Raw genomic sequence first — 27,890 nt, forward strand, 5'->3', positions numbered from 1 at the left:
CCTGTTTACCTGCCCTGTTGCTCGGTGACATTTTTCTCTATGTCGTCAAAGAGTGGCAACACCCCTGATATCTCCAAATTCGTTTCATTAACTTTTTTTGTTAAGGTGGTAAACCAGAGAATGGCGGTGTTTTGATTATATAGCACCACTAGCAGCCCTTTCCGCCGACCAGAGAGCCACGGCATTGACACAGTTGCATATCTTTATCTGCTGTAGCTTCGCGTGGGCACACTCATTTCTTTCCCACGGGCGAGAACACGTTGGACACATAGAGGCGGGTACGGCGACTCCAAGGCCACCTTAAATCACATGCTGACATAACAAGAACGCTACTCTCCTCCCATATCCGAGCAGCAGTATGTTAAGAGGTGTCTCACCTTCCCGACTACGCTCTCATTACCAAGAAAGACGCCGGTGTGTCAACAACACGCCGAGGCATCTTCGGACATAACCGCTCCTTATTGGTCAGGAGTCTCGAGGTCTGGTGCGTAAACGTCGCGCGCTGGACACGCACGGGCCTGTCAGAGAATTTACTGAGAAAACCTTGTGGATATTCGAGTGGTTGGATTTATCTGCGATTTTTCTTTTCTTTTTTCACCGTCACTGTCTGGGTTTATTTTACATGCCAAAGCTGGGGGAACAGACACAACAGACTTCAGCGCGAAGCCTCACAGTTTTCGCCACAATAATTGGTAAGAACACTTCAATAAGTTGTAACGCATTTAAACGTTTTAGCATGTTAGCTGGGAGGTTTGACGCAAGACGACAAGTTGAGCATGTTGTGTCGGCGGGTAGGAAATTGATTGGAGACAAGTATTCAATCACGGATCGATAAAGGCGTCTTGTGTAGTGATTGGATGAGCCACCTTCCATGTAAATTCTGTGGACATGATTAACTTAATACGGCCGGTATCGACGACGGGAGAGTGCCACAGTTACTGCCAGCTGCTAAATCTAATTTACAGTAAGCCCTTGCTGATATTGTCTGTTTAGAGGAACAATAACAACCTTATTATATGTCACTGCCGTAGCGACAGCCATTGTAAGAGTATAATAAGCACGTTTTATGAGTGAGCTTGAAGGAAAAACCCGTGAATTCATTATTTTTTGCCAGGTAAATGCTTACTGTAAAGTCCGAATTGTTAGACAAGTAAACTATGAATCACTTCCAAGTTGTGAGTGTCACAGTTGCCTTCCTTGGCCACTTGGTGGCGATCGAGTATCTCCTGTTTTATGTTAAAGCCCCTTCTTGTGTTAGAAGAATGTATAGAGGTGAGCTCACTGTGTGAAGACGTCTGCATGGTGTTTTAAAAAAAAAAATCCCAATCTGTCCCTCTTCTCTCTGGTCAACTTTGTCTGTGAGTTATCTATTGGTCACACCAGACTGGATAACACGAACTTGTGCAACATCAGTAGTGCATGCAGGGAAATATCAAGTTCCTATATATTATTTGCTTTTACACATCTGTGACTGGAGTGTGTGCTGCGTCTATTGCGAGTTAACCGGCATCCTTCTTCCTGAAGAGAATACCCCATCCAATGTGTAATTTGCATACTATTCGAGATCACTTTAATGGTTTCTGCATGCTGCTGAGGTCAGGGGAAAGAGGATGACGTCAGCACTATTAATGTCATTACGGCCCATCTGATAACTTAAGATTTACCAATGCAGAATGTAACCACTGGTCTTTATACCAGCTCTTTAAAATAACTCCATCCACACTACTGCTGTTGATTCATTCGAACCACGGATCTAAACATAGCCTTTACGCAGACCGTGATGGGCCCTGAATATCTCTGGACACTCAGAGACATTCTTTGCAGTTGTTGTTTTAATGGCGAAGGCTATTTTGAGCCTGCTGCACAGTTCCCACACAAGATGACCCTCAAACACACACATGTTTTAGAGATGTGACCCGGCACAGATTAAAACTGTCTCTGTGTGGGGAGATACCGACGTAGAAAAGGCCTGGTTCTTACAATATACGTCATAATAATAAGTAATAAACAGTGACAGCAACAAGTAAACAATTCGTTATTTTAGTTATCCTCAAACCCGCCGGTGACCTGTAAAGGATCGCGAACCTCAGTTTAAGAACAGTTGCTGTAGGCTACTGTGATATGGGCACATATTTTTGTTCTATGCTGTAATTTATTATGAATGGCCTTAACTCGCCTGCCCTCCACGTGGGTGTGGATCTCTTCTCGCTATTGGCTGAGGTCGGCAGCGTCCTGAAGGAGCTCTCCTGTGATTGGCCGGGCTGCATCGGGTCTGTGGGCGTACTTTATCGATGGTGGAAGTGGGATACTTTGTGACACTGTTCATTGTCGATATTTCACTGGAGCTGCCGTGGGTATGAGTGCGCAGCGGAGTGCCTCTCACTACTAGCCGTATGAGGCTTTGCAGCTCACGGACCGTGTGTTTTCTTATCTAAAGCTTGCAAACATTCAGAGGAATTTATATTCTTTTTTTATTAGAATTGTCGGTTTTTGTTTTAAAGGTAACCGCCTGCGTAAATGAGCGTCTATGGCATTTTTTGCTGACATACTTGCGTTTCTGTTTGGCTTTTGCCCATCTATGTAGCATTAGGAAGACTTTTTGTTTGCACGTTGGAAAAGGGCAACAAAAACAGAAATCAAACAAAGAGCAAAGCGAGCCTTATGTAGTTGACTTTCCTGGGGGAATATTCTCATGATATCGACCGGAGAGAGGACGGACCGGGTGTTATTCTGACTCTCGGTGAGCGAGAGGAAGGAGGCAGCAAGAGCTAGCGAGAGAAAGAGAGAAAGCTCTCTGAATGCTGCCTTTGATTTGCAAGCAGAACACGGGACGGTAGCCGAAGCGACGGATCTGCCTCACCATCCTCCTCAGCCTCTTCATCCTCGGCTCTGCTCGCCTTGTCTCCCCCTTCTCTGACCACAGGTTATCGGATGGACCAGCATCCCAGCGCCCGGAGCTGCACCAGTCGCGGGGCTTCGTCCTGCGAGGCCGTCCCGACTGAGCCCTCCATGAATCTGTACATCCACTCCACCACCGGCACACGCTTCGAGCTCTCCCTGCCCCTGGAGGAGACCGTGGAGGGACTGAAGAGGAGGCTTTCGCAAAAACTCAAAGTACCAAAAGAGAGACTCGCTCTGCTGCACAAAGAAACGTAAGTAAACCGTTATTGAATTTTGTTTTACCAGAAGTGTTCTAGCCTTTCCATACACGGAGTCTTATCAACATTCGTTTTGTCCTTAAAGACTAGCCTGTCTCTTTACTACACACTGCCATCATGCGCCGTAATGTCTAGGCTACTCCGCAGTTTAAAAAACGACAATAAACTGAGTTCGTTCACCCTCCGGGCCTGCAGTGATAAGGTTTTAATCTATACTTTGGATTTATGCGTGGCTGAGCTCTCGGGAGCCTCAGAGACAACCTTGGTTGCGCTTGTCGTCAATACATTCAAGGAAACTACTGACCATCAGGATGCACGGTATTGGAATTACGCATAGGGGACGCACCGGTCACTGGAACAGTATTGACGGGGCGATCTGCAGACTTGCATTGATTCATGCCTCCTTCATTATAAATACCGAAGCCTGACTGAATTACTAATGTTGTTGGAATCAAACATTCATGAGTAAAGTCTCACGCACTTGGTTAGCCTGTAATTTATTTACTCCACTGCTGCTCTGTATACATAGCCTATTGTTAATCTTTCACATGTTTCTGTATAATGGGAGGTGGATGTGTCCTGTAGTTGGATGAGGCTGTAAGTGTGATTCCCTGTAGTTACATGGTGGTAGCCAGTTGCTCTGGAAGCAGAGTAAGTCCTAATGGTTTCAGTGGATTTCTTGGTGTGAGGTATCTGCTGGCCGGTTTCTCGAGCGCTCAGCAAATGTTGCTGTAATAGCACATTAGGGCAGCACCGCACGGGCGAGGGAATAGTTAAAACCTTTATTATTTAAACCTAACCACAGCCTACAGTATGAGGCGGTTCCCAAATCAATCAGATCCAGGTTCAATGACTTAACAATAGCGCAGGTGGTATGCAAAATGAGAAGGGAGGCTTTAGTACATGCAAACAGTCAGCATTGTTTTTCGTTCCTGATCCCCTCCCACCCATTGTAATCACCCAATAAATCACATCATCCTTTAAAACCTGAAACCCCCTTTTTAATCCCCTCCTGCTCCTCAAACTGTAGACCTCGAGCAAGTCAGTGCTGAGGGCCTTTGTTCAGCTGCATGGGGTGAGATTTGGGTCATGCCTATACAGCAGGCTGTTCTGCACTAAGCTAAAGAAGGCAGAGAGTCAGACACTTAGATGTGAGTGGTCTTAGTGCACCGTGACTTGCAAGAAAAGACAACTCCCTCATTGTGGAACAGTCATGCTCTGCACCAAACATTAAATAGTGAAGTCCTGGAAATGCATTATATATGACATGGTTAAACTTTTTTCGGACAGTCGCCATCATTTTCTACAGTTCAGTGACGGGCAATAGACCTGCAGTGTCAATAATAGCTACTCATTGTACTGTTTATCTTCTCTTTAAACTAATAAAAAGATTGTGGTTTTGGTTTCAGTGTGGAGTTTCTGCTCCTCATTTGTACAACTCCAAATGCCAAAAGAAAATACTTACCTCCACTTAAGCAAGTGGCAGTGGTGCCAGATATCCACTGCGAGCACTTGTCAAGCTCCACTATACTCGAAATTGAAATATGACAGCCCAATCAATACTTCTCTTTCATGGAGCTTTTCACCCACGGCTCTTTTCCAAACTAGTTTTGAAGTCTGTCTGCCCCCCCGGCTGAAGGGTGTTTGTGTGTCTGAAGAGAGAAGATATTGTCAGCACAGTCTAATTATCTTGTTCTCTCTAACCCTGCAGGCGACTAAGTTCAGGCAAACTCCAGGATCTAGGCATCTCTGATGGGAGCAAGTTAACACTTGTACCAACAGTTGAAGCAGGATTAATGGTAAGGCTTACCTGACTGTGATTTTATTTTTGTTTGGAGTCTAAATATATATAAATACTGTATAGGAGCATTTCTAATGAACATTTTTGCAAGCACATTACTTTACATTCTTAATATCTGCTCTGTTTAGTCCATTTAAACTGATTTTTTTATATCCATTTTTCTTTCTTTGCAGTCTCAAGCATCAAGACCAGAACAGTCGGTAATGCAAGCCTTGGAGAGTTTAACAGAAACTCAGGTAAGAGACTGTTTGTCTGTGTTGTGTAAAAATTTAAAATATGAATATCCTACGATGGTGGGCCTTTTTGGTGTGTGTGTGTGTTCATAGGGCATATGGGAGATTGTATATTCGGTTAAGAACAGAGCAACACCCAGATATGACGGATACAGAGAGAAAGAGATGAGATGAGATGAGCAGGCTGCACAAGCCTCTTTGCTTGTCTAATCTCAACCTCTTAAACAAGCCAAGCCAAGCTAGACATCCAGTGTGAGCTGTTAGGATATAATAAGCAGCAACACCCTCCAGTATCCTAGTAACATCTGTGATAGCGTGTGTGTGTGTGTGCTTGCACCTCAATGCAGGAAACCAGGGCGAACACAACACAAGAAAGGCTTATTTGTGAACTGCTGAGAGGACCACATAACACTCACTTCCACCTTTCTGTTTATACCTTTATCTGTAATCTCGTTCCACTCCTTTCTGTATTTTATGCTCTAACACACACACACACACTCTCTCACGCACACACACACAGGCAAGTTTCCAGGAAGTGTGGTGTGGCTGCATGGAGCTTGAGTGTAGTCTCACTCACTCATAAATAGAGTGCTGGATCATCAGATGGCGGCCTTCTCACCCAGTATTAGCATAGGGTTCCTGGAAGCCTAGTATGCATACACAGCCAGAGTGGTGCCTACACCTGTACTTACAGTGAAATGGCTCTGTAGGCCTGCTGAAATACCGTATGCATTTGAGTCATTGTGGCATGACTCACCAAAAATGATCAATAGTGAGAGTAAAGCGAAAAAAGGCAAAGAGTTCTCGGCGCTGGCCGCAGAGCGTGAGCGAGAAGAGAGGCGATAAGCCTGAATGCACACAGACAACAGTGTGACGTATGAAACACTATGCAGCTGACTGACTGACTCACATCAACTTCCTTTTGTAGTGTTGGGTAACACTGAGATGTACGTAAGTGCATCAGTGATGCGCTGCTGACTGATGTCAAAACAGTACAAGATGGTGAAATTGGATGCTGATGTAAGGAGTTGAGTGTGTCAATCATGCAGTGGTTATGTGATGAATTTGTCCAAAGAACACTACTGTACATTTAGTCACCTTTTTTTTATCAGAGGATGTAGGCTGTTTGGAGATAGCGGAGTGTGGTTCAGTATGGCTTCATTCCCTGCTGATAATTTTATGGTGGAAATCCTGGCCCTGGTGTGTGTGTGAACTCAGCATGCGTCTCGTAGCACTGACAGCAGATGACTGTGTGTGTGTAGGTGTGTGTAAGTGAACGTGCGTGTGTCTGTTACTCTGTGTGTGTGTGTGTGTGTGTGTGTGTGTGTGTGTGTGTGTATGTCAGAGTGGTAGTGGGCTGGAAGCAAGCCTTGCCCATCATGTGGTACGCCTTTGCTGGGCAGCCATGAGTGACTGTCATTTTCACCAGAGGCAGATGATAATTCGACCGCAGAGCCAGAAGAGCAGATATTTCTCACTCTTCTTCCTGTGTCCTTATTACTCTTAGATTCATTGTGAGTCAGATGGGTTAGGTTTTCTCAAGAACTGCTTACAGTACATTACTGTTGCATTCATATTTATTGTGACAGAACTGTAATCCTCCAGTGTGGATAGAAAGAATAAAGGGCACAGTAGAATGATAGCAGGGTAAAAGGTTAAAAAAAGGCATAAAGCTGCTTTAGTGTGTTTTTATCCAGAGAAATTGATTCCTCTTTATAATTCATGAAGCGGAATGGAATGATATAGATTGCGGAGAGATTAAGGATCTCAGTAAGATTAGAAAATAGGAACACAAAAGCTTTCCCTCATTTCCTCTCTTCCCCCCCAACTCTTGGGCTATCAAAAATCAATCAATGCACTTAGCTCTTAAAAGTGTCTGACATGATAACTGATATGCCCGTACACCCAAAAATAGCCTCGGGGAGATGTGGGGTGGATGTTAGCCATTGTAGCCGACTAGCCGTGGAAGAGGAGGGTATGAACCCCTGTACCTCTTATAACCCCTCTGTCCTCTCCACCCACTTGTATTTCGGTTATGTGAGGTCTCAATTCCAGATAGGGTGTTTTTCCAGGAAGTGTGTGTATTCATGGAAGACAGGGCTGAACAGATCACCTCATGTCTTCTCCTTTATCAAGATTCCGGGGGAGTTCACAGATAGCGGCTAGCTGGCCAACCAACCAAGCAGAACATGACAGCTTCTAGGGCAGTTTCAGACTTTTGTGGAACAAGTTAGATAGAAAATGTTTTATGGAAATGGAGCCCCTGCAATTATCGAAATGGGTTTTCTTTTTCCTTCGCTCCATCTCCCCCCTTTTCCTCCTTCTCCCTCTCGTGTTTCTGCTTAACAGCTCTCCCAGGGCCCTATAATTTAAATGTGCTGTGGTTTGCAAGTCCAGCTAGCTGCCTCAGTTTGACCGTGATGGCTGGCTTCTTTAGCAAGGACAATCCTGGCTGCCTTAATTCCTCCTCTGGCATCTTGCTAGACTTTTTGCATGACATCTAAGCTGTATTAAGCCACTGCCTCCTGACAGCCCATCAAAATACAGTTCCCTGCTCTACTCTCTTCTCATTCTGTCTGCTAAATAGAGGTTGTGTGTACAGCTTACATATGCAGTCATGCGCACATGCACACACACACAACACCAGAGTTGAAAGGATATATTTAAGAGGATTTCTGATCCTGCTCAGAGAATGAGAAAATGTCTGATCCATCCTAGTAGTAAAATGAATGTATACTTACAAGACAAGCAGTGAAAGGGAAATGAAAGCAATATTCACTGTTTCTGGGCATATGAGAGCAGTGACATCAGCTCTCCCATCTATTGATCTTGGTATTTGACAAAAAGAAAAGGATTATATGTCCCCTCTCAGCACACGGGGACTATTTGCTCATTGATGCACATTGATGTTAGAATAAAAGCCAACCAGGCAGGCAGGCAGGCATCACCCTTACCATCCCCCCATTGCCCTTCCCCCATGCAACCACCTCTTTGTTCCTGTCTTAAAGCATGAGCACCAAACCTGCCCAGCTGACAAACCCCTCAAACACACAACAATGATTGAGGGTCACTCTTTAAGTTTGGCTGTCCCCCATGACCCCCTTTCATCCTCCATATATCCATAGGCGCCAGCTATACCCAATTGAGTGCAGCTACAGTGGTGCATACTGGTTTCAAAATCAATGCACGGCCCAGCTGGAGCAAGGCTCAGCAGGCTGCAGATTGACAAATTTTGCCTTGAACACTAACACAGATTACTTTGGGAGGAGGCTGTGTGTTGCCATTCCATGTGTCCCAGCGGAATACGCTGTTACGTATCTGCTCTACTTTTCTTGCTCCCGTCGACAAGCACGTCCTGTCCTCACCCACCCCCTCCTCTTCCTCTAGGAACGGTATGGCACAGTTTTGTCATTGTGTCTAGAAGCGGACAGATGCAAACTAGCAGGATCTAACAATCTGTGGGGAGTCACCTCTGGGTCACCCTCACCTCATTTCCTCTGCTCTGCCTCCCTCAGGGGGTGCCACGGTGGGCCAGACAGGTGGAGGAGAAAAGAAAGGGAGAGCTTTGTGTGAGTCATTGTGCAACACGTCAAGTCAATGTGTGTGTGCAAGTCTTGTAGGTTTGAGGTAATGGGGAGGGTGATAACATATGCTCGGGTAACTCACACATGAAGAAATACAGGGGAGAGTCTAATGGAAGAAAGGAAATAAAGACAAAAGAGGACCGAAGGCATTTGGCTTTGGCAATTGTGGGAAATTGCGTGTGTATTTAGACAATCAACTGTGTACCTGTGCATGCCTGTGTGTCCGTACATCACTGTGTGTAAAACAGCTCAATGCAGATGGTCAATATGTTTCTTTTTCCAGTCCTGCACCATGTAGACCACCTTATCTAGATGCTAGTTAATCAGCACGATTGACACTACTGGAAATCATTGGAAAGTAATTGTATTGAGGATTTGGGAGTGCAAGGAATTGAAAAATGACTGAGTCAGTTTGTTGGTCAATATGAGAAGATCCTCCCCTTTTTATAGCATGCTGCTCCCTCTGTCCTTCCCATAGCCATGAAAATGAAGGCTTTTTATATGCATGCAGTATAAGAGAGGGAGCCTTTGCTCTTTAGAATGGTAATTTGCTTTTTTGTTACCTAAATGAAAGCTACAGAAATTAATTTGTTGCTGGATGTGTAAATCAAATTGTGTATGGAATGAAAGACAATGCTGATCTAAAGGCCTATTCAGTGCCTGCTCGTGTAAATCCGGGCCTTGAAAATTGCATTAATAAGCTGATCACGCAGTATTTTTGCACCTGTGTGATCCCCTTTGTGATGCTTAAATGCACAGCAGGGGGATGGGCTGCTGGGATGGGTGGAGGGAATCAAGGTGTGTTGTGGGGCAATCAGGGGAGAGATGGATTTTGCAGGGGATTTCATTGTCCTATTGTGTCTATGCATCTGCTCGCATATGTGTGTATGTGTGTGTGCATGTGCCAACATCCATTTTTAATGCCTGCGTCTTTGTGTGTTCCCTCGTTCAGCGGCCAGGGGAGTCTTATTTCTCCATATTTGAGTCGTGACCGTCATTGTTTGCCATTCCCTGGTGACACTGAGCTTTTGTGATTCAAGTAGCAGGCATCGTGACTAGTGGGGCTACTGTGTGGGAGGCTGGAGGCCAGGAATGTCACGTCTGATAGCCACCACCAAGTCTAATGAAGTCAATTAGGCATATGCTACAGGTGAAACCGCGAGGAAGGGGTCAAAAGATCCAGGTCGATCCGCTAAGTCATACTAAAGCATACTGAAAAAAGGGGGAAGTTTTGTAAGGGAAAGATACCATTCTTTACGCCTTTTTACTACCACTCTGCTCCCTCCGTCATTCCTCCCTCCTCTCCTGCTTGTCGATTTGCCTGTACCCACTTACTTTATCTCAAACAGACGAGATGCTATTTTCCAGCCTTCTTTTGTTGCCCGCGATGATGTTTTTACAAGTATCCACAAATTTGTCTTGCTGGGTACAGAAACTGCTCATCGTTAAGTAAGGCTCTTCTCCACCAACACAGTATCCTGATTAAATTGTATCAATCAGCAGGTATAAAAGGCATTCAGCGGAGCGTGAAGAGTGTGAGCAGCAACTGGAGCTAATGCATGAGGACTGTGGATTGAGAGGCTTGCATGTGCATGTGAATCGGCTCAATGTAGCTGACCAGTTGTTGGCACAGTTGGGGTGTGAGGAGTGGCTTTAGCTGGAACCTGATCATGCTGAACTTTGCCATTCTGATCTCTCCTTTCACTCAGCCGATCAAATTCAGTGATGGCCAGCTGGTCAGCTACTTTCAGCCCCCTGTTTTTCTTATCAGGCAGTATTACAGACGGCTATCTTTCTAATGGGGCCTTTGAAGAGCCTCCCGGCTGCTTTTAGGATTTGGGGCATGATGCAAGTCATTGATTTTTTTTTTTTTGCCTTCTCTCTTTTGAGGGCCTGTTATTGCATCTTTAGCCGGTGTGTGCCTGCACAGAGACTATCAATAGTGTCCTGGTGCGATCAAAACATCTAGGTCGATAGGCGGGTTAATAAGCAGGTTTTTGAACTGTACCTTTTGCCTAGCAGTTCGACAGGTGAGCTGCTGCATTGAAACCAGAATGTCTGGAGGAGACGGCTTCCTCCTCTCAAGGCTTCCCTCTCTCCACCCTCCTGTCCCACCCTCCAATCCTCTATCCTCTTTTCTCTGGCACAAAGCTGCTCAGTTGTTCATGAACGTCAGCTCAGTGCTGCCAGCTCTCTCTATCTTCCCCTCCCTCTCCCTCTCGCCCTCCCTCAGTCTCTCAGCCTCTCTCTTCCTCCCTCACTCCTTATCTCCCTCCCTTAGTTCGCTTAGTGTGCAAAGGAAGAACGACTGCAAATGAGTTCCTTGAACCACAGGGACCCCAATAAATAAAACTGTCAGCCAGAGATGTCGAAAGGAAAAAAAAGAGGGAAGGAGCCAGAGGCACACTCTCACTGAATATTTCATCACCCACCACCACCACCACCACTCTGACACCCTACCCCCATCGCCCGCATCCCCATCCCCCCTCACCATCCTTACTCCCTCCCTCTCTAATGCCACCTCCCCCCCCCCACCCTTTTTCCTCCATCTTTTCTCCACCCCTCCTCCCCTGGCTGCCCCTTATCATATTCTCCCCCATCACTGCTTAGCAACCAAAGCCCTCCTGCTAAACAAAATACCACCGTCTGGACCCCGACAAATAAAACAAAATGGTTGATGGCGCCGGCTCTGGGGTCAGTTGTTAAAGAGGAGCGGTGATGGCATATTAAGTGGAACAGCTCTTTATCAACACCTGTATGTCACTGAATAGACTCTGTCATGACATTGCCTGTATAATTTCTGTTGAGTATAATCACCTGTGTGTGCTGTTTCAGCAAACACACACCTTGTTCTTCAGGCATGAGCTCTTCTGCTCTTTGCATACCACTGCTGCTGCATCAGAAAGAGAACAATGAGTGGCTGGTTTCTCTCTGTCTGCCTTAGTACAACAAAAGTGAGGCCCTCCCCTTGTCTTGCGTCTCTCATAACAAACCAACAACTAGAAAGCAATAGAAAGCTCTCTTCTCTCGCAGGCTAATTTGAAGCCTGCCATGTGGTGTTGGGAACTCAGTAGGAGTGCATGAATTTCATCTTGGTGGTTTTGAATAATCCACACTAGTCATTATAAGGGTAATCAAGCCTCCTCTCTGTTTCTCCTGCTGTCACTCACTGTCTGCCTTTTTCTCTCACTTTCTCTCACATGTGCTTGACAAAGCAAAGGCCCTGTTCAGACTTGACATTAAATGGCATCTTGGATGATTTCTTCTCAGGGAATGGATATAAGCACAGCTACTTACTGCTCTGAAAACGGACATATGTCAGCATATGCACTACATTGTGAATGCACATGTTCCTGACCATACATACAGACTGACTCTCCTAGGTTGATTTGTCTTCTCCAAACAACTCTGACATGGTCCCCTCTCCTCTGAGCTTTTTTTTGTGTAACAGCAGATGCAGTTTCTTCACAGATAAAATCAAATGTGAGCAGGGAAGTGAAATCCGATCACAAACAGTAACTCTGTAGAGATTCTGATGCCAGGTGTGAACTGTAACCTGTCTCAACTGGATTTTTCTCTGGATATATGTGACTATAGGATTGTAGGTCTGAATAGTACCATAGACAAACAGATACTCACTTCTCCCAGGGGTGTGCCCCCCCCCCATCTTCCTCCCTCCCTTTAACTAAACACTGGGTTGATAGTCTCCCTTAGGGCCTCTGACTTTGTGTGTGTGTGTGTGTGTGTTGTGGGTTTGCAAACTGCCGACTCATTCTCTTGACAGCTGTCAGTCACAGACACAGTCAGCGTCTCCTCCCCCTCCTTTTTCTCTTTTCACTCTCTCCCCCCACCCACTTTTGGGACTCTGCCTCCCCCCGAGGTGCCAACACACACACATCTTGATATATTGTCTACCAGGTGACCTTTGTACACAGAGTTTCCTACAGCCCTCTCAGGTAGCACCCTGCCCTGTTCTCCTCCTCACTTCACACCCCACCCGCTGAGTTCATTGTCTTACCACGAAGGGGTAATCAACGTGGGTGTGGACTTGACTATCAACAAGCATTAGTGACTGAGTTTACAATCAGAAATAGCTGAGTTTCTGTTTACCCTGCTGCATCCTTTGTGCTGATTTGTGCTGCTTTAGCTGTTGACTATTCACATGTTGAAATGCAGCCATCAGATCATCCCAGCCCCCTCGTCCTTTCACCTGCCTCTCCTCTCCCTCCATTCCTCTTTTCCACACCATGTCAATACCAATGTGCAAAGGTCACCCTGGCAACAGAGAGGCAGCGGTCGATAGAGAAATAAATAAGCAGAAGAAAAGGGAGAGAAGTGATGGAGGGCAGAGCCGGGTGATTCACAGGGTTAACTACGGGCCAACATCTCACAAGCACACTCCAAAGGCTGCAGGGTCTGGGGGGAGTGAGGCCTCTGCTCTCTTTTTCTGTCTTTGTATGTATGTCTCTATTACTTGTTTTCTCTGCTTTGTCATTATTTTTTCTCTCTGTCTCCCGTCTTCTTTGTGCTCTCTCCTCCCCTTGTGTGGCTTATCGGTGATGCTTCTGTCTTCCTGTTTCCCCCTCCCTCTGCCCCTCTCTGGGGACTGAAAGCACACTGGCTGTAGGGGTTGTTGAAACCTTTTTGGACAGAGGCGTCACTTTGTATTTGACAGTGCTGCTTGTTTCTGTTTGCTTCTATTTGGGGAGAACCTGAGATGTCATTACTGCTGAGTCTTCAAGACCCAAAGAATCTTTCTGACCCCCGAACGACTCTCACTAGAAAATACACACATTCACACGCAACGACACACATGCACAGACATCAGCGGTGAGCAATACACAGCAACAGAGCCGCAGGCATGCAGGAAAGGGACAAGAGAACTTTGTTTAGTGTGAATCCTCCAGCCAAGTCGTAACAACTCCACTATCCAGTATTTGTGTGTGTCCATCCGGGCCACGGGTGGGTCAGCAAAGGCCTCCACACTTGGCTCCTGTTAGCCGTTGCCAGAGCTCATAAAATGGGCAGCCTTTCCAGATCCGCCACGAACCCACGGACAATCAGCCATTCTGTGTTTGAGAGGCAGGCGGGGTGTATTTCCTGGATGTGGGACGGATTTTTCAGGCCCCAGGCCAGACAGAAGGGTGGCCTCTGTCTCTGAGCTGAATGACACTGCTGACTAAGAACGGACTGAAGGGCAGTAGGAGGCATGCAAGAGTGGGCTCTATTTGTATGTGTTTTCCGATAGGTCTCCTCATCCACTGCTCCCCAGCAGATGTAAATAGGCCAGTGTTACAGAATGGTGATTGATTGCATGATGGGCTAATGTGGTGTGTCTGTGTGTCTATGAGAGGGGGAGCTCAAAGCACTGTTGTGTGCATTTTAACTGCCATCCATGGGGCAGACTGTTCATTTACAAAGGAGGAAGTCATTATGCAGGGGGGAGTTTTTCTCTTTGTGAAACACTTTGGCTTTCAGTACATAATCTTGATGCAGACTTAGGTTGCCAATTCAGCTGTACCAATAAATCATGTATCATGTGTATATGTCTGTTTTGGAAACTTTTCTGTATCTAAATATATGTAAGTTTATAAATGTAATTACTCAAATGAGTCTTTTGTCCACCTGCAGGTCAGTGACTTCCTGTCCGGCCGCTCACCTCTCACCCTGGCACTGCGTGTCGGGGATCACATGATGTTCGTCCAGCTCCAGTTGGCGGCACAGCAGTCTGGTGGCCCCCAGCTCCAGCACAGACACCTCATCACCCGGGGCAACGCGGAGACCGCAATGGGACAGCCCACGGGGCAGCCCCGTGTTCCCCACCCTCACCCACACTCCCACCACCACCCCCATCATCCACACAGTCACCCCAGCCCCCACTTGTCCCAGCCTCACCTGGTTCCTTCCTCCCCCCTCTTCCCCGGGCTCCCCTTCCTTCCCCCTGCCCTCCACACACCACCAGCCACTCCCTCCCATGTACCACCAGTCGCCCTCCTCTGCTCACTGTAGCCCCCCAACTCCTCCTCCTCCACCCCACTCCCCTCGCCCATCACACATCCCTGGAAGTCTCTTTCGCTCTCCAGCCCATCACCATCATCACCACCACCACTACCACCAGCCTCCCTCAGGCCAACCCAGCCATGACATCGGCCAGGCCAGCCCTGTAGCCCCAGTCCTCTGCCCTGAGGTAAGCCTCAAAATATTGTTAGTAATCCATATTGTTTATATTTTTGTACCACTGTTACACCTTTGCCATCAGTTCTAGCTTAGTGAGGAGATAAACGTGTATGTAAAATATGCTACGAATAATGGTAGATAGTGTTAAAATAGCTTAACTTTAACATAACTGACGTCATCACAGGCACATAGCGCTGTCATGAATGAACTATGTCGAGGATGGGTGACGACCGTTTGACCCAAGTGCCATGCACAACTAAATCAACCTCAATTAAATTGATTAGATTAGTGTAATATCCCAGCAGCATGAGGGCGAACCCGTGGTTAACTCAGGTCTGGAGAAGGTGTGTGTGTGTGTGTGTGTGTGTGTGTGTGTGTGTGTGTGTGTGTGTGTGTGCTGCCAAACCACAGTGCACTTAGTCATCGCCAGAGTGCACTCTGCTTCCCAAATACATACAAACAGGCCAGCACACACACATAAACCAGGCTGGGTATGGCATCCATATGACCTCATCCTGCCCACTGAGATTTATGAGGAATATGGGGGAAGATAAAGAGCTTGGGAGAAAAAGATTCAAAGAGAGGCCGATTTAATGAATCGAAGGTGGTTTTTCATGTGAAGACTGATCATTAACCTGAGTGTTGTCAGCCATTTATCATTAACCTTTACAACCATTTATTTAGGTTTGGATAACTCTAAGAACAGCTGCACACACATGCACAGACATGCTTACTTGTCTCCACCAACCAAGTTCGCTGTTTATACTTTCTCTACCTCCCCGAGCTCCAGCCTATGGAAAGGGAATAAGAACCAGATGTCAGTGGACTATGTGGGAGAGATGGTTCACAACAAGAAAAACAAAAAGACAGGCCAGTTTAGTACTGAGAAAACGGAAATGGCTATTCCTCATCAGGCTTTCATATGGGTAACACACAAACAACAAACACAGAGACCTTTGCCTGAGTTTCGATTTCACTTTGTGATCCAAGTTAAGGTGAAGTCACAGGGTTTCCAAGTTTGGTCTTTCTCAGGTTTGAGGCAACAAGATATCCTGGCTGTTTTGGGGTTATAGTATGTCAAAGCTCAGGTTTCTAGCTTTCTGGGGTTTCTTATAACCACCAGCCTTCACTGCATAGGTTACTTACATAGTGCGAAGAGTATTTACAACACCCTGAAGTAAAGGTCACTTACAGAAGCTTACATTATATACTGTATATATAAGGGCTATAGGTCAGAACATGACTTCAACATTTCACAACTCACAAGCCTGAATGTCATCCAGTGTATATGTTAACACAGTCTGGGAAGTGATTTTCCTCACACAGGTTGTGTACAGATGTTTTCTTTTCAGACTGCTTTTCCGTTTCCTCACTTTATGCTATGTAATATTTTTCTTCCAGGCTAACTGCAGCCCCAACAGCCCCAACAGCCCCAGCAGCCCCAACAGCACCAACAGCACCAACAGCCCCAACAGCCCCAACAGTGGCACCAGTCCCTCAACACGCTCCCGTAAACCTGGCGCCATCATTGAGAGCTTTGTTAACCATGCTCCCGGAGTCTTCTCAGGGACTTTTTCAGGTGAGAGGACAGTGAGCTGCCTTTAAGATTTATTGTTGCTCTAAGCAATAACTATGCACACCGTGAGATCCAACTGAAAGCCTCTTTTATGAGAACTTGCATGCTTCACAAAATACCCAGAAAATTAAACACAGGCTCCTCTGTCTGGTCTCAGGGTCTATTGGGGGCAGGTGTTTGTATGAATGACCTTAAATCTTTGACTTATCTGCTTTTTATTGAAAACTGTCTTTTAATACTTTCGCCATCTCTCTTGTTCCCTCTCTCAGGCACTTTGCACCCTAACTGCCAGGACAGCAATGGGCGTCCCAGACGAGATATTGGTACCATCCTGCAGATTCTCAATGACCTCCTGAGCGCTACACGCCACTACCAGGGCATGCCCCCTTCCCTCACCCAGCTCCGCTACCAGACACAGTGTGGTTCACCCACCTCCCCATCCCCCTCGCCACCTCCTTCACCCCCAGTCGCTGGCATGACGGGCCTCTCTGCCAAAGCTACCTCTGTGCCTGCCGGCAACCCTAGCACCCCTCCACCGACTCTTCATCCTCTGGTACAGTGCCAGAGCCAGATCCGCATGTGCAAACCCCCTGGTGAGTGACTCAGGACTCCCTCTGCTCATCCAAGCATGTCATAAACACAAACAGAAACACACACACACACACACACACACACACACGCACACGCACACACACGCACACACACACACACACATACACGTGTGTGTGTGTGGGTGTGAAATGACTGCAGTCTTGAACCTGTCATTTTACTGGGCTCTGCTCTTACATTGCAGCCTACTAAAGAATTCATTGTCATCTTTGTCTTTTCAGTTTCTATTCTCATTACACTTCATGGTTAGCTATCAGTTCTGTTGAGATGATTTTGCATCACTGTCTCGTTCAAGCACATATTTTCATCTTTTAAAATACTGACAAAGCAAGAACGGAAAAGTCAGATTAAAGAACAAAAATGTCGTGCATATACCTCTCCTGGGTTTTGAGGCAGAGAAGAAGAAGAAGAGATGGGAGGAGGGGTCTCCTTAGTAATGCAGTACAAGCTTCTCCAGACCTGTTCAGTCAGGCTTCACTTGTCAGGCAGCAGAGTTGGCTTTGTTTTTGTGCGTCAAGGAGATAGGTTTACCCCTTCAAGCCTGGGCTGGGCTATGTTTAGATTAGATTAGGCTTTGGGTGGTTTAACCTCCCTCTTAAAGAAGGGCTGCAGCTGGGGCATGTATGGGCTGGGGGCTGGACAAACCTCATCATACCCCTGCCCAAGGGCTGGGCCGGGGCAGGTGTTGGAGTTCAGATGATACCATTTAGGGACTGGGGTTGAGTGTTTTAAAACCTCCTTTCCGTGCAGAGACACAGGATGTTGAGTGTCAGACAGATGTCCAGAACAGATAACATTCAGTCAATGTTGTAAGGTTAGACTGGCTGTGCCGAGAGGAACAGCATTGTCCTCTGCTGCCTCCTTATCTCCCGTGGAGGAAATCGAGCTAGTCTTTGGTGAGCTGCTGGTAAATGTTGTTGAATTGTAGGTAGGGAGGGTCCTGGAGTAGAGTGATTAATGTTTAATGTTTTCTTTTGTTTGCAAAAGCAAGAGCATACATTCCTATTGTCATACACTGGCTTTGTCCCCTGTTTCATGACCTTCTGTTGCAAACAGAATGGAGCGTTTCAGTTGTGCTGCATACAGATTGCGTCGGGAATGTCCAGTATTCCTTTGCATCACCCTGGGTGCCCTTACAAGTGTTCAGCGAACAGTTGGAATAACACAAGCTTATTTTCCTAACTCAGGGAAGACCTTTCCTTCACTGCCCCCACCCACATATCCCCCCGGTCCTTCCCCTCTTCTCCCACTATTGTCATCTCTCTTCGCCAGCACTCAACAGCCCACGCTGCTGTTTCCCCCATTTGCTGTCCAAAAACAGCCTTGTCTGTAATATCCATCTTCCTCCCTCTCTTTCCACGTCTGTGTTGTGCATCAATACATTGTCTGTGTTCATTTGGCCTTTAAATAGAAAGATTTATTCCGAAAAGCAGCTCTGAAAAAAAATTGCTTTGTAAAAGTAGAGGGCAGTGAGAGGAGGAGAAGGATGCGGAAGAGAGGGGTTGTTAAAACCACAACACTAAGCCTCCATTCATCATATGGGTGTTTATATCCTGTCCATCAGTCTACCAACTGCCCACTGATTTACCATGGGCGAAGTAAAAAAAAAAAGAATTGGTGAAAGATAGCTTGTCTAATGTCCTTTTCCGACTTTCCTGTCTCCGTCCAACTTCCTGCTCACAATGTACACTTCCAGAAAGTGATGTGAATGGGTAACCTGTACAACCAAGCACAGTTTAGCTCACTGAGACAATGATTGTGTGTTTGTGTGGACAGAGGCTGCGTGCCTACTTGTATCCCGTTCCACATGGTGTCCTAAGGAAGCCGATGACTAAGCGCTCTCAGGCAGTCTTATCAGCCGACACCTGACGAAAGACTTACTGGACTTAACACCGCGGCTTAACACTGCTTCACAGAAACCTGCCTTCATTCAGTTACCGGAATAACCTGCACTTCCCATCTGCCAAAATGTGTGTGCGCAGTCAAACTCTAGGTTGAAACAGCCTCTCGAAAATGTCACATAGCTTGGTTGTCTCCTGAGAGCCTTTACCCTTTCCACTGCAAGTTCATGTGCGAGGGGGAGAAGACAAGCGTAAATAAAGAGCTTCAACATACACACATGTGCACACACTTGACCACAAATGCCTGGTTAAAGGCTTGGACGACTAGCACGGCTTTGCAGTGTGGTATTGCTTAGTGTGGGGATTTGTCAGCCCAGGACTTGTGTTGGATTTGAACAGGACGGCTTTAGGATAGCCTGGCAGGCTGATTGTTAGCTAAATTCCTTTACTGAGTATAGTGGACCTCCCCGGCACCCCCCTCTAGCCCTTCAGCCCCCTGCCCGGCCAAACCTATTGTGCAGGGGCCAGAGACAGGGGCTGTATACAGGGCACCAGGCTGAGCCATTGTGGGGCAAAGGAGGGGAGGGCTATGGGATTATAGGCCTGCCTTTTAGTCCTACTCCCACTGCAGCTGCTTTAGTTCAACACAGACCCACGGAGAGGGGCAAAACAGGGGCAAAGTTAGCTCTGAAAGCTGCACCAGCACCCCCTTCCTCTCTTATGTGCCTTCCGCATCCCATCACCCCCTCCTGTCCCCTTTCGATTTGTCAGGTCATGTTAGCTTCGTCCTTGCTAGGACGTTGGGCAAGCCAAAGGAGGAGGGAGGGAGACACAGAGAAAGATCCTTTACCCTAAACCTCATTGAGTCCTGTATTTAAGCCCTGACCTGCTTGGCTGAGGCGCCACACATTATCCACTGGTAGGCTTTACTCCTCTGTCGTCACACACAGAGGTTTGGTGGGACACACGTGTACCGGTAACTCAACGAAGGCCCCAGCGACGCAGCACAGCACAGAGCTATCTAGCAAAGCCAGCCAAGCACATCAGGTGCCCTTTCATTGTCGACAAGGAGAGCGAGAGGGAGAGAGAGAGAATGCAAATTAAGTCTAAAAGTCATTGAAGAGCTTGTGTCCCTGCAGGGCTGTCAGTGCCCTTTCACTGGCTGTCAAAATGCTCATATTAGCTCGGATTTGATTGGTTGCTTCAGTTTGTGACTGATTAGTCGGTCTAAACATTTTTTTTCAAGTGATGAACTTGATAGCTCATTTTCTTTCCAGAAAGGTCCCGGACTGCTTCCTCATGGAGATGTTTACCTGTTGACAATTGAGCTACTGGTCCTTAAATGCTTTTGATTGGTCAGAGGGATATGGAGTGATTGTTAAATAAGTACATTTTTCTAATAATCACAACATGCTTCATGTTTAGTGGTAAATTCATAATATTTCCCAATGTTAGGGAGGGGTACAACCTGTAGCTGTTGCCACATACCAATGTCAAGATAATACCGCAATAAGTATCATGATATTCAATTTGCCCATATTATTAACTGATGAAGAAAGAGTAAGACTAGAGGAAACCAAGGCTGACTTTGCTGCAATGTGATTTTTTTTCCTCTTCTTACTCTCTTTCTCTTTCTCTCTGTCCGACCCTCCCTCTTTCCCCTGGTTCCTTGGATGCTGAGCAAACACAATGTTCTCTCTGCAAGATCACAAGACTTATCAAGGCAAACAAACAAACAACAGCACTAAGACAACTGCAAATGAAGGCCAATCTTTATTCAATCAATAAAAGGAGAAGCTCCTTTAATCTCCCCGTGCATCCTGCACACTGCAGCCCTCCTCCCTTTCTCTCTACCTCCATCCTCTGCCTCTCCTCGTCCACCCACCCACTCCTCCCACCCTCCCTCCCGTGTGCTCCCTATCTCTTTGCTGTGTTGCTGGGCTGGCCTCAAAGGCAAGGAAAACTGACTGACGCATCGATTATTCATAGATCACCCCTTCTTTCTCTCTCTCCTTTCTCCGGCTTACTCTGCAGTGCTCGGTGTGTTTACAGGGCCTGTGTCAAAGTCTTCAGAGAGGAGAGTTTGGGGATGGAAAAATGTGCTGCACAGGATTGAGCTTTGGTGTGATTGGCAGGCAGGGGAGTGGTAAAAGAAGAGATAGGGAAAATAAGACTGGCGTGAACTTCCTCACTGTGCCCTTGACCTGTCATCTCTTTGATATCTTCCTCTGCGTGTTTCTAAGAAAAGATCTGTTGTTCCCTCACCTGTGTCACGCAGGGTTGTATATGAACATGGGTTCTCTCTCTCTCTCTCTCTCTCTCTCTCTCTCTCTCTCTCTCTCTCTCTCTCTCTCTCTCTCTCTCTCTTTCTCTCTTTCTCTCTCTCTCATTCCCTATGTGTCTTTCCCACCTCTCTCTGGGTCCTCCAAGGTTATTGTGCTCACGTCAAACCCTAGTCTCTGCATATAGGCTACAGGCCAGTCTATGTGTATCTCTGTGTGTTGTGTGTGTGTGTATAGTCTGTCCTTCTTAGCCAGCCCTAATAATAGCCCTACTGTCATAAACATAGTCTGGAGATCCTTGCGGCCAGCTGTGTCCGGCCCAGCCGCCCAGGGCTCCGGTAGTGACGCTGATGAATGGCCACACATGCACACACACACACACACATACACATACGCGCACACACATACACGGACAGACACACACACACACACACACACACACACACACACACACACACACACACACTAAGTTTGGTGTGGCTCCAAGCACATTCTCAGAGCTCTTGCCAAGCCAAAGGCCAAGACCTACAGCACCATCAAACTGCCATTTACACTGTGTGTGTGTGTGTGTGTGTGTGTGTGTGTGTGTGTGTGTGTGTGTGTGTGTGTGTGTGTGTGTGTGTGTGTGTGTGTGTGTGTTCCTATATATTGGTGAGTTGTCTTGAGTGGACTGGTAAAATAAAGAAAAGATTTAAACAGAGACACTGAGAAATTGTACCAGACAAACAGATTTTGTAAGTAGGCATGTGTTGGCTTCGTGCCGTTTCATTGTGTACAGCCATATTTCGACACAGCCGAGAGGCGGTTTCGCTGGTGGCTAGTCAGCGCAGGGGAATAAGGGGAAGAGGGAGGACCGGAGGGGGAACAAAGCCTTGCGGCAGTGTATATGGGTGTCACATGGAGCCGAGGCAGCGGAACAATGGCTCTAATGTAGGAGAACCCCCCCCCTTTGGTATACCCCCTGTTCTCTAGAGATGACATGCTGCCCTCACACAGAAGCACACACGGCATCTGGATGCACACACATCAGATGCACACACATCAGTTGTATCAGGACAGAACACATTTGCAGGAAGTGGAAAAACCCCAGTCTGTCTATGTGGCTGAGTGTAATGTGAAGAAGTATTCTTTTCTGTTAACTCGGTGCCACTATTCACATCCTTTCTGCTCTCAAAAGCCAGCACGGAGGCTGCTCCACGGCAGTTTAGTTCTTTAGTATGCACTGCCAGACTGTGGTGAATATTTATAGCTGGAAAAAACGGCTCTGCACTGCTCGATCCGATAAGCAAATGAGGGAAAGAGGTAAATTAAGCCCACACAGAGTCCGGAATTCATTCCGATGGGGGGGAAGAGCAGAGGAGGGCACAATCGATTCGGAAAACTGCCACCTACGGCTGATCCTTTACCCTCCACCCTCTTCCTCCGTCCCTTTTTCTACCCCCCCCGCTGCCCCTGGGGGAGGAATTCCTTAACCCACACCGCCATCCCCCTCTCCTCTACTGTTGCCCTCCTGCTTCTCCTTCTTCACACTGCCCCACCGAGGTGTCTCTGGGGAGACATGGGGCAAGAGCTGGAGGAGGGAGGAGGATGGGGGGGATGTGTGCGTGTGTGTTAGGGGTGAGAGGGGGGGTCAATGAGCTGAGAGTGGGAAGCTACAGCCATAATAAAGAAAAAAAATAGCAGAAAAAACCCAATCTCTCCCTGTCTCTCTCTCCGCTTACAATTTCCATTCGCTTGCATTTTCTATTGAAAGCCAATAGCGTTGTCCTGGGCCCTAGATGGATGGCTGCACTAGAGCTAAGGTTTAATCAATAGGTCTTTTTAATTTGCCATCGATCCACGTTAAAAGCTACTGCGGCTGTTGCTGCTGTTGCTGTGTGTGTGCATGCATCTGTGAGTGTGTGCAGCTGTGTGTGTGTGTGTGTGTGTGTATACGTGCACAGGCCAAACACATTGTGTATGTGTTTTTGTGTGAATACATGATGTACTTGAATGCGGATTTGAGCGTCCGTGTGTCTGTGTGTGTTTGTGTGTGTGTGTGTGTTCTGGTGTGCAGCAGAGGCAGAGATGGTTGCTGTGCTTCGGTTTATTGACATTCTAGCCCATTATTTAATTATTTAATTCCCAGACAGATACTAATGGAGCTGGCTAATAGATTGCGGTTGCTTTCCTTTCCTTCCAAGCCCCTGAATATACGCATAAATTGGATTAGGCTTGACTCTGCCACTGTAGGATAGCATTCACAGTGCCATGCAAAGCCTCTCCCTTGAGACTGTATTCTCCTATAGGCACATCAACAGCTAAAAATGCACTTAGTTGCACACCCAGTCAGTGAGGCATGTCATGTGTGCAGATATCAGAGGCAGCTATCAGAATGTGTCATCTCTGCTATGTGTTTGTATGTTTTTGGACTTGCTATTGGTTCTCAAGGAGATGCAGGTCTAAGAAGGTCTCCCCACTCAGTGATAAGGGGATAAAATAGCCCTGAGGGGGCTAATGATGCTCAGTGGGGGAGGTTGAGCAGCAAATTCCACACATTGTGCACATGGTGTGTGTGTGTGTGTGTGTGTGTGTGTGTGTGTGTGTGTGTGTGTGTGTGTGTGTGTGTGTGTGTGTCTGTGTGTGTGTGTGTGTGTGTGTGTGTGTGTGTGTGTGTGTGTGTGTGTGTGTGTGTGTGTGTGTGTGTGTGTGTGTGTCAGGGCCAATGGAATGATCCTAGCATGTCCTAGCATTATCATCAAGGCTGTGTTGCTTTGTCAGCTGCCTGATAAACACACAAACACTAAAGCACACAGACATTCTTCTCAACCCCAGCTTATTTTTTAGCTAGTGTTAATTCTGCTCAGTGTAAATAAACTAGCCAACATACAAAGAGAAATACCTGACTGACCATCTTTCCCCCGTCCTTTCCTTTGTCTAGGTGACCGCATTCGTCAGACTGAGAACCGTGCAACTCGCTGTAAGGTGGAACGCCTGCAGCTGTTGATGCAGCAGAAGCGCCTGCGCAGGAAGGCCAGGCGCGACCAGCGTGCTCCTTATCAGTGGCTGCCCAACCGGAAGGCTGGACGCAGCAACAGCAACAGCAGCATGTCCAGCGAGGGCTCCCTGGACCTGGACTTTGACGATTCAGTGTGGAAGCCCGACGTCAAGGCTGACTTGAAGTCCGAGTTCGTCATGGCCTGAACCGTCTGATCCCACATGCTGTGGGGGATGGATTCAGAGATGTGCAAGGCATTGCTTGGGATTTACTTAGAGATATATTTTGAGAGAATGGATTGGCAGGAGGTGACACAGAACTGTGCAAAGGGGAAATCAAAGTTGTGACTGGCGTCTGTCACTTGAAAAAAAAAAGGCTCCCTACAGACTTTAATCCCATTCTGTCATTCACAGTTGACCTTGTGAAAAACAGCAACAATAGCAACAGAACTTTCTTTTGATGCTTGGATTTGGACAGGCAACTACTGGACTTAACAGTGTACAAGACTTTTTACAGTATGATTACAGAGACCGTACCTGAACTTGAGCATAGCAGAATTCAGTGGGTGGTGGTGGTGGTATTTTTGTTTTCCTTTTGTTTTCTAAGATTTGTTTTTTAAAGCGCACTCTGGACAGCAATGAAGAGATCCACACTGGACTTATTAACAGGACAGGAGCACCAGAGGCCTCAGTGTTTCCTAATCACAAGAATGGCAGAACTGCCGAACTATGGATTATTCCAATGGGCATTCTTATCGATCTCAAAACTCACCAACCAGAGTCTAGTTTTTACTTGTTACGGGGTGGTTAAACTTTCTTTTTTTTTTTTTTCATTTTGAAACATATTATTATATTTTATAAACAAAATATGTAGCATTGTTCACAAAGCATTCAGGTTTTCATATAACAGTTCAAAGTAGTTTGCACATTTTCTTGATTTATAACAGCTGGTCAATGTGTGCAAGAAGGAGGTGGGGCCTGAAATAGAATTAAAAAATGAATATGGAAGTATTGATATCAACCTCAGTGACATAGGGTATCGATAGGAATGATTAATGAATAAACAAAATGAATTAATATTAACAGAAAGTGCTTTAGAGGATTTTAAAATCTTTAAAATGTATATGGAAAAAAAATAATCTATTTTTTATTTCTCTTCCTATCTGCTGTTTTCAAAAAACAGCAGCCCTCTGTGGCTTTAGTCAAGTCGTTGACTACCAACAAATACGTACATCCATCCAATCATTCATTAGCTCATTCATGAATTATAGTCGTCTAGCCACAACAAATGATACGGAAAGATAAATTTCATCCAGCCCACCTCATGTCGTACAGACCTGAATGGACTTGTTGAGGGTTTGTATTAGTTTGTGTACATATATGTGACAATTGGCAAAGGTTTATGAGGGTGTGTGTATGTTTGACTTTAGTGTAAATTGATTTATAATATCCCATGTTTTTGTCTGAGTTGTCTTCTCCCAAATAACTCCTTGGTTTCTCAAAATCCTGAAGATCAGCTGCAGTGAATGCATGGGTCACTACTTTATATCACAGCTAGATAAAACGTCAAAATTCTTAGTTGGTTAACAGTTCTAGGCCCATTTGATGTGTACCTTTCCTCATAATAGTGACTCTATTTTTTTATTGGCAAAGAGGGAGAAGAAGTGGGATCTGTATCCAGCATCATTATCTAGTGCCTCCACCAGTACATCCATTGACATATCAGGTTAGGCCTTTCACAGTTCCGCTGCTACTTACGGGGACTTCAGATGAAAAAAAAAAAGAAGCGAGAGGGAAAAAGTGACTTTTCTTTGCATGCAGAAGTGTGAATTACACTGATCTTTTTTCTATTGATGGAAGAAAAAAAAGAAACTGGTGCTGTGGGAATGAAGGTTAACAACTTGCATGAATTTGTGAAGAAAATAAACAATGCTGCTTTTGTTGGTTAGGTTTTTGTAATTTTTATTTTTCAATGTTAGAACAACAGTGTCCTGCTAAAGTATTACGACGCAAAACCAAAACAGATGAAGTTAAGTGTGGACTCGCGTCTTGCTCAGCACTGAACATTCCTGTTGTGTGACAATGAAGACGATGATGATGAGCAAAGAGCAACTGACTCTCTCTCTACTCCCCGAACGCTGGTTTTACCCCCCATTACTCTCAAGGACCCAGACAGCCTACGAACTGTTCAACCACCTCCCCTCCTCCCAGCCTGAACGCCAACAGAGGCTCACGTGGACGTACTCTCGCAGGGAACCAACAGACCAACGGATTTCTAGTGCTGTCCGTCAAAACCTACTCGAGAGAAGCATCCGGTCTGTCTCTTTATCTGTCTGTCTGTATGATCGATCGACCACCCTACCACAATTGCACTCCCAGAGATTGCAGTGAGAGATTACCTTTTTGGTGAACCTCATCTTTTTTTTAAGTGGCCTTACCTTTCACTAAAAAAAATGAGACACTTGGGGACAATGGGGGCGGGAATGTTTTTTTGGTTTTTAAACTTTCTGTGTGCATTGTTGTCGGACTTGTTGTCATCAAGGCGCCATTTTTTGTCACTGAGGACACTGGGCATCTGTTGTTTAGTGCTTTTAGCTGGTGGAGTCTCTATTATGTCAAGGCTTCTGTGCCTTAAAAATGTTGCCCTTGCTGTGTCAGTGTCAGATTTAAGCTTGTTTTCATTGGTTGATACACAGGACTGTAGTATTCGCAGCCACGAGCGTCGTAGATTTTAGGGGTTAAGCGCGTTTGAGCGAATCAAATACTATTCAAAAATTGGTGTTGTTCCTCAAATGCGGCCTTTGTCCCATTTCTTTATTGTGTTGCCATGCTTGTTGGTCTCCGTTGTCCGAACCTCAGATCCCTCTTAACTCCTCCCACCAACAAGCTGAAAAAGCTACAAATCTGTGTAACTTGTGTTAACTGAGGAGGTTTACACCACAGTACTTGGGTGGCAAGTAACAGCCCTGATTCAGAATAAGAAAGGTCCTCTGAGGACTCCAGACTACATGCACTTCCTGTTTCCTTGGATACAACATTATTAAAGGACAATTTATCCCCTGCCCCTCCCAAATTTTATTTAATTTTTTTTGTATATGTATGAACTATACTCTGTGTGTGCCTCACTTCTGTGTGAAACTCAAAAAGATGAAACAAAACAAAAAAGATGACAAAAGCATTACAGAGAGGATAAAAAACAGTATGTTGGTGGAATTCTGATCATTTAAGTTGCCTGTTCTTTCTTGTAGCCAACTATTGAAAATAACAGGATTCAAGAATACAATTTACAATGTTCTAGCTCTAGACCGGTGTAGCACATGTGTGACTGTATTAATTTATGAAACCAAAATGGTAACTGTGAATTATGTATTTCTTTGTGCATTTTTTTAAAAAGCGGGGGAGAAGGTTGTCGGGACATGGCAGCAGCTGATGTTGTGTCCGAAAAAACATTTTGTTTTTGGTGGAATATAATGGAAACAAAACGTGTTTCCGAAAAAGAAAAAAAAGGAAAAAAATGGGGGAAAAAAAGAAAAAAAATGTAAAAAATATATGAATATATTTTTTTTCTTAAGCAATACATTTCAGTGTGACTTGTGATAGAACATTTTCTTTTTTTAGGTAATAAATAAATAAAAAACAAAATGAGTACGTCA

General features: G+C 45.9%; 1 protein-coding gene across 1 annotated transcript; it reads left to right on the top strand.

Moving 5' to 3' along the window:
• Positions 1 to 367: 367 nt before the first annotated feature.
• Positions 368 to 27,890, top strand: midn (midnolin). The gene is given in 9 exon segments (XM_051376002.1): positions 368 to 692; positions 2,924 to 3,152; positions 4,870 to 4,957; positions 5,133 to 5,195; positions 14,408 to 14,686; positions 14,688 to 14,963; positions 16,355 to 16,532; positions 16,799 to 17,122; positions 24,182 to 27,890. Coding segments are annotated over 9 exon segments (1,770 nt in total). The 5' UTR covers positions 368 to 622; the 3' UTR covers positions 24,445 to 27,890.

Source organism: Dicentrarchus labrax, unplaced genomic scaffold (genome assembly GCF_905237075.1).
Source record: "Dicentrarchus labrax unplaced genomic scaffold, dlabrax2021, whole genome shotgun sequence".
NCBI classification, from domain to species: Eukaryota; Metazoa; Chordata; class Actinopteri; family Moronidae; genus Dicentrarchus; species Dicentrarchus labrax.